Source organism: Tribolium madens, unplaced genomic scaffold, assembly GCF_015345945.1.
Source record: "Tribolium madens isolate multiple individuals breed KSU strain unplaced genomic scaffold, Tmad_KSU_1.1 Scaffold_91;HRSCAF=231;Tcas5.2_LG7, whole genome shotgun sequence".
Classification (NCBI taxonomy): Eukaryota; Metazoa; Arthropoda; class Insecta; order Coleoptera; family Tenebrionidae; genus Tribolium; species Tribolium madens.
In genome coordinates this window covers 2,046,945-2,054,051 of record NW_025401063.1, presented here as the reverse complement: position 1 = coordinate 2,054,051, position 7,107 = coordinate 2,046,945, and the positions used below count along the sequence as shown (strand labels likewise).

The window sequence follows — 7,107 nt, the reverse complement described above, 5'->3', positions numbered from 1 at the left end:
AATAATACTGATGATTTTGTATATGTTTTTTTACAATTATCTAGTAAAGGTACAAAAGTTTTGCCAATAAAAGCCACAAATAACATTGAACAGAGTTACAATTTAGGACACAGCTTTTTTGTTTCTTCTTCTAATGGCCTGTAGCAAAAAAACTTGGAAAATTATTTTCCCTACAGAAATAAATAGAGTCAAAGTGCAAAATTTAAACTCTCATAACTTTGAAACTTTTATAGATAGATTTTTTTTTTAATTTTTTCTATGTTTGTGATACCTTACCCTACATGGCATTTGTCTTTGAAGCGGGAGTTCTGACGCACTCTGTATGTGCATACCATGTAGAACGTGACTCCTTCAACTTTTAGAATCGCGATATCTCAGGAATGGTGATTGTTAGAAAAAAAGTATAAGGACCATTTTGTAGATAATTTCAAGATCTATATTTTTTGGCTGGGCTACTTTTTTGATAAAACTTACCGTTTTCGAAAAAAATCTAAAAAACGTCAAATTTAGACCTTTGACCCCGAATAACTTTTTTAGCACACATGGGATCGATGGGGTAATTTTGACACTTTATTCCTAATGGTGTACTCAATATCTCCACCAAAATTTAGCTCTGTCGGAATTTTAGTTATTTAAAATGTTTATTTTGACCGGACTAATATAAAATTTGTCAAGTTGTCACGACATGACTTTTTTTTGTCGCCTTGTGTAATTCGGTATTTTAACGAATGATTTTTAATGAATGAATTTTAACGAATGAATGTATTTTCTACTATCGAATAATTCGAATGATAGACAACTATCGAATTATTCGTTAAAATTCATTCGATTGTGCCCACCACTAGCTTTTACCCACTTTGCTCTCCTCCTTGCTCTCCTTCAGCTTCTTCTCAGTCTGTTGCTGCGTGAATATTTTATAGGCTTCCGTCTGCTTGTAGGCGTTGTATTCCCGCGTGTACCGCTCCCTGTCTTGCTCAGCGGCGTCCAAATACTGCTGTTTTTTGTCCGCCGGCAGGTTGGTCCACTCATTCGCCAGCATTTTCGTGATTTCGGCGAACGAGAGACTGGGGTTGGCCCCCCGGACGGCCTCGCGTCGGTCGTTGAGGTACCGCACATACCCTGCAACCCCCGTGAGACAATGGAGACCACTCTGAGACACTCACCGGTTAGGGGATGGCGCGGGGCTGTGCTGTCTTTGGGTTTCTTGCGTTTCTTGGCTTTGGCCACTTTGGGCTTCTGTTGCGTGTTGTCGGAACTGTCGGGAGCCTTCTCGTCGTTCGAGGTCGACGCTTTTGGGGGCTTCGGTTCGTTCTCGGCCGAGACATTAGCCACTTCCTCGCTGGTTTCCATTTCACAAGCCGGAAGAAGCTAAACGTGACAGGTTGTAACTGTCAAACTTTCAATTGTTTTGGGGGGCGAAAGTCGCACTAAGTGACCGGGTTCCACGCACCGGCTCATTTGACTCAATTAAAACCACCAACAATTAAAGGAAATAAACATTACTCCCCGATTTTCGTGGTTAGGGTCACCTTTACAGGTTCCTGTATCCGCCTTGTAATGTCAGTTTAACATTTTCGGGGGGTTAAAATTGCATAAATGCGGAAATTTCCCAAATCGCCTCATTTGACTTAACTAAAATTACCACCAAGTAAACAATTAACAATACTTGGGTTATTTTGTAATATAAATTAATTTTACAGATTCCTACAATCGTTTTTGGTAGATGTCGGATAATTTTCTACCAAAAATCGAAAATAATATTTTTTTTTAATTGTAGTGACACATTTTCAACTGTCAAATTTTTAACTGTTTTGGGGAGCAACAATCACACAAAAACCAGCCAGTTAAAAAAAATAAACGTTGCTTTTGCAGGTTCCTGTAGTGGCTTTGCGAGTTGGTTGGTAGATGTTGTACCGGTCGCGTCACAATTGACTGTCATTGTTGCCAACCTCCAAACTCCCTAAATTTTGGGTTTGGGAACCAAATAGGTTCCAAAAAGTCGTGTTATTGAGGCATTGTGGTGCGAAAACAAATTCCGGGTGTTTGTAAGTAGTCGAAAGCGTGTTTTTGTCTCATTTTTGTTGTCCAGAAATTGTTTTTTCACCGAGTTGAAAAATCCCCTTTTTTGCAGAAATTGAGTCGCGAGTCGTCTCCTTTGTGCAGTTTTTGTTTTTTTTTTGTGGTGATATGCGGTACGGGTGCCCCCATGGATTATAAAACGTCGTTTTTGGTCGGGTAAGTGTTTTCGAGTCCTTGGCTTTTAGTTAGGTTATCTTCCTGCTCGAATTTTGGCAGCTGCTTTGAAGGCTATTTATTTTAGATTAATTTATGAACGTGTAAATGAATGACATGTGTATTGATCTGTGTATTTAAGTCTCGCATTGTTGGCGCTGATTCCGGCAGCCCCCGTGCCACTTGAATTAAAAATACATTGATTGCGTTAGCGATAATGAATGTCTTGAATACCACTCATTTCGGAGATTTATGTAAGGAGGCGACAACCTTGACGGATTATTTATGCCCCTGGTGCCCCCGAATTTACCGCCTCGAGGGCTCAGGTACGCAAATTCTAGGCTGTCTACCTGGACTTGCCTCCATGCCATCGATCCGGAAATTCACCTTTGGGTATAAATAACACTTTTAGGGGCTATTTTCGGAAAACGACAGCTTTTGGCGGCAAATATCTCGCCTTCGAAAACTCCAACACATCAAAATCACTATCAACAGGTGTAAAGTGGTGATTAACCCACGATTGCTGACAAAAACGCGGATTCAAACCCACATTTGTCGTTAATTTCAATCAATTTCGTCGTAGGAGAAAAAAAATTGAAATAAACCACACAAAAAGTCCACCACCAAAGTAATTTTTTTTCTTTCTTTTAATTAATTTATTTTTTTACCTGTTTGCGATTCGCTTTTATTTTACTTTTGTGTTTACTCAGTTGTCTAGGTTTTAATACGTATTTTGATACGTGAACCTGAGATACCAACCTGATAAAATTTATCATCATAAGAAATTAAAATGCTTCATGATTTTTTTTTTGAAAACTCCTTTTCTGTCCTATACTAGTTGGCTGAAAAGCTGGAAATGCACTGAAGTATATATGTAACTGTGGTGACAAAATGTAAAAAATTAAACGATGTTATGGTAACACTTGGAAATTCAGACCAGTGGCGGGTCATCATTTTTTATTCAAAAATAAATGAGTTATTTTTATATCTTCTGAACCACAATTGATACATTTTGGCTAAAGGTTGTATTTTTTCATTTATTTCTGGGACATTCTATTATAATATTCAAATTTCAATTTCAAAAAATTCAAAATCTAAACTAGTTACTTATGTGTAAACTGGGTCAAAGTTACGTGAATACGTTGTCAAAAACTCTACCTAGTTAAAGTAGCATCTAAAAAGTGACTAAACTTTACATTTTTTCTAGTTAATAGTTAAAATCTTTTTTTTAATTTTGCGTACGCCACTGACTTGAATAACTTAATATCGGTTGCTTAGCAATTAAAATAATTTGACTTTATTTTATATTGACCAGTGGCGTAGATTATGCGGGGGATGTGAGAATTATCTCTATTGTTTTGTTTTTAGCGTGTTTTAAAATTATTTTCATCTAGTCGTTTATAGAATTTCTTTACATGTAAATTTCTCTGTGCCGCTCTACTCTTCTTGAATCAGATAGTTCTGTCAATTGAAATAAATTAACATTTGAGATTAATTAGATTCAATATTTTTTAAAGTGGCTTTTTTATTTTGCATGGAAATTTTATAAACGACTAGGTGAAAATCATTTTAAAACACGCTGTAGTACCAAATGTATTAAAAAATTGAACAGTTTTTTTTTGTGTTTTTTTGCATTAAATCTTCCGAATTTTAAATTTTAAATTAACAGAAGTTTTCTAGAAATAACTTTCATTTTTAGATGTGGTAATTTTATTTTTTTTCTGTTCGAATTAAAATTTTGCGTGCGCCACTGATATGAAAAACTTAATTCATTTATTAACTTAATTTCAAAATGCTAGTGCCATATTCTGATTATCCCTTTATTGTTTTTTTGGTCTTTAGCATCTCCTAATATATCAGCTTGAAATAAATAGTTAATTTGAATGTTTTTTTGTTTTTTTTTTTTTGTAATAAAGTGTTTGAATTTCAAATTTAAATTGGCAGAAACTTTTTAGGGTTGAAATAAGTTTATTAGAAAACATTTTGTTTTGTTTCAAATTTTGTTTTGAACCCTAAAGGTATTTGACTCCTGGTCATTATATCTTTATTTTTAAGATTTTTTACAACTATAGACGTTGAAAACATTTAATTCTCAATAAAATTGCGAAAATTTTTAGGCTTTTATGTTTTATTTTATTATTTATTAATTGTTGAGTCGAAAAAATTGAACATGCAACCAAAATTATTTGATTTTATTTCGAAGAGGCCAGTGGCGTAGATTATGTTAGGTCTGACTAATTATATCTCTATTGTTTTGTTTTTTTTTGGACTTTCAGCGCCGTTTAATATCAATTGTATTAAAAAATGAACCGATTTTTTTTCACTAAATTCTTTGAATTTAAATTGTTAGAAATTTCCTAGAATTTACATAAAAATTATGAAACTTTATTTTGTAACATAATTGTGAAAATCTGTAGACTTTGATTTTATTTTTTATTGATCGAAAAAATTTAATATTTTAGCTTAGCAATAATTTGATTTTATTCCAAAAAAACCAGTGGCGTAGATTATGCTCTCTATTAGCCCACTAGTTTGTTTTTTTTTTTAAGTTTTTTGTATTTTAGCAATAAATCCTCTGATTTTCAAATTAAAATTGTGAGAAATTTAGATTTCAGATAAATTTTATTCGGAAACATTTTATTTTGTTCCAAATTTTGGAACCGTAAAATATTTATGACTCTCGGTCGTTATATCTTTATTTTTATGATTTTCCACAAATATAGACGTGGAAAACATTCAATTGCCAACAAAATTGTGAAAATCTTTAAAGTTTATGTTTTATTGATTGTATCAGAGTCAAAAAATGTATCATCTGGTGTGCTAAACAGCGAAAAAATCTCGTAATCCGACCCAACTTCAAAGTAATGAAAACTAGTAGGCAAACTTGACGTTAACAATTCTTTGTTGTGACATAAAATTCGATAACTTTATTGCGAATGTTTCTCAAACTTATTATCATTGATTCCTACGCACTCGAAATTGGAAGCGAATAAAACACCACTTGTGCTGGAATCGTGCCAAAACGAACAAATTATTATTTTATTACATATTTTCGATGATCGGTTAATTAGTATTTGATAGCAAGTAGGCAAAAAACTGTCATTTTTGACCCTCTTAGTGCACAAAACAGCCATTACCGCCCCCTAAATGTCTGTTTCCACTTTTCTCCCTCGTGATAAATCACCCTCGGGTTCGAAATCGAGCGAATTTGCGGCTCGTGTCGTGACCCAATGACACACGTAAACCCTCCCCTAAAACCCACCACACTTTTACAACTCGTACAAAGAGGGATTGCATTTGAGATAGGTCAGTCAACTTTCGAGTACCTGCCGTTGCTTGGTTACCGATTGCATCACGAGTCCTGAGGGATGCAAACTGTTCGCGGAAATTAGGGGATGAAGGGATAAAGATCGGTGCTTCGGCGAAATGCTCAAACGGCTTTCGGGGAAGACCGATCTTGCGCTTTTTAGCCGGAAACAATAAATTCTTTATCAAAGTGAGCTGGGACTTTGCAATTAAGGCTCCAGACCTCCTGAAAGCTGACGTATATCTATTACATGTACATTTATTTCATTGTTTTTTGCCGCAAATTTAGACTTGAAGAGTTTCTTGATGTTTGTAGAGTTTTCGTAAAGGTTGTGGTTTTTCAAAAATGGTACTTTTTTTCATAAAATTGCCCATAAATGATAAACGGTCCATGATATACCCCTAAAACCTAATATGGATATTCTTGGAATTAAAAACTCTTTCAAATAAGCGCATAATATACTGGGTGTTTCATAAGAAATAATATAACTTTGTTGCGCCACCCTATATAGGAATTACTTATAATGACGAAAATATTTTTGGACCATAGAAAAAATTTATATCTATCGTCTAAAAGAAACCGCATTTTGTTATCTTCTTTACTGTCAAAGTTATCGAAGAAATACGGAACTCTGGGACACCCTGTACATTTTTTACAATTTTTATTTTTGACTCCTACGTATAATTTTTTTTAGTTCTAGCACCGACTATTGTTGCAACACCAGATGACGCGTTGTAATTTGATTTTTGACAAAGAATAATTTTTCTCTGCTTTGCATTTTTGTCAAAACAAAATATTTTCAGTTTTAGTAAGACTATTCCATAATTTTGCTGCTCATCTAAGGATTACAACTTTATATGTTTTATTCACATTTTATCGATAAAAAGTTTCATATAAGTTACCATTTAAAAACAATTGCAAAACTCAAAAACAGAGCATTTGAATTTTTATTATCATTTTCTAAATGCAAATATTTAAAAAAAGCTTGGATCCATAAGTACTTTTTGTTCACCTTATACATAATAAACAAATAAATTTATTGAAAAAAATTTTAATTTTTTATTTTACGCCAAAACTGAAAAGGAGAAACATTTTTTGCTTCACTTGAAACGAACAAATCTGTAATTTAACGTTCATTATTCTGATTCAGTGAAAAGAAAAGTTGATTTTTCTTTTGATTTTGGACTTTATCTCTGCTTTTTAAGTCCTATCACATTGTCGGTTTTATTTATTTGACAACTATATGTCACTTTGACAATTAATTTATGAATTAAATAATGATAGTTTTTGTTAAAAATGACTTTGTTTTCTATCTTAAAGCTGTTTCTTTGAGTTGCTATTTATCAAAATTATGTTTTTCCCATACATTTTTTTTTATTTAACTTGCGAAAACTCATTTGTCAAAGTGACGTTATTGTCAAAAAAATAAAACCGCCAATTAAAAATCAGAAATTATTCCACAATTAGTCCAAAATTAAGAGAAAAATGAACTTCTTTCTACTGAGTTAGAATCTGAATCTCTGAAATAAGAGAAACTCATGGCAACGATGAGAAATATACAGGGTGAC

The 7,107-nt window shown here is 33.3% G+C and overlaps 2 protein-coding genes across 5 annotated transcripts in view; one reads left to right on the top strand and one right to left on the bottom strand.

Moving 5' to 3' along the window:
• The window catches only part of LOC123010861 (high mobility group protein 20A-like), an 8,648-nt gene extending 7,094 nt beyond the window's left edge, over positions 1 to 1,554 (bottom strand). Inside the window, exons 1-2 of the mRNA XM_044408024.1 lie at positions 1,164 to 1,554; positions 857 to 1,119 (exon numbers count right to left, since the gene is read on the bottom strand). Coding sequence (XP_044263959.1) covers positions 857 to 1,119; positions 1,164 to 1,350 — 450 coding nt within the window. The 5' untranslated portion in view covers positions 1,351 to 1,554. The remainder of the gene's footprint in view (positions 1 to 856; positions 1,120 to 1,163) is intronic.
• A 395-nt stretch (positions 1,555 to 1,949) lies between these two features.
• Positions 1,950 to 7,107, top strand: part of LOC123011362 (cAMP-regulated phosphoprotein 21) — a 30,047-nt gene continuing 24,889 nt past the window's right edge. For all 4 annotated transcript variants that reach the window (XR_006413141.1, XM_044408756.1, XM_044408755.1 and 1 more), the window contains exons 1-2: positions 1,950 to 2,045; positions 2,132 to 2,235. The gene's annotated coding sequence lies outside the window, so the exon portion shown is untranslated. The remainder of the gene's footprint in view (positions 2,046 to 2,131; positions 2,236 to 7,107) is intronic.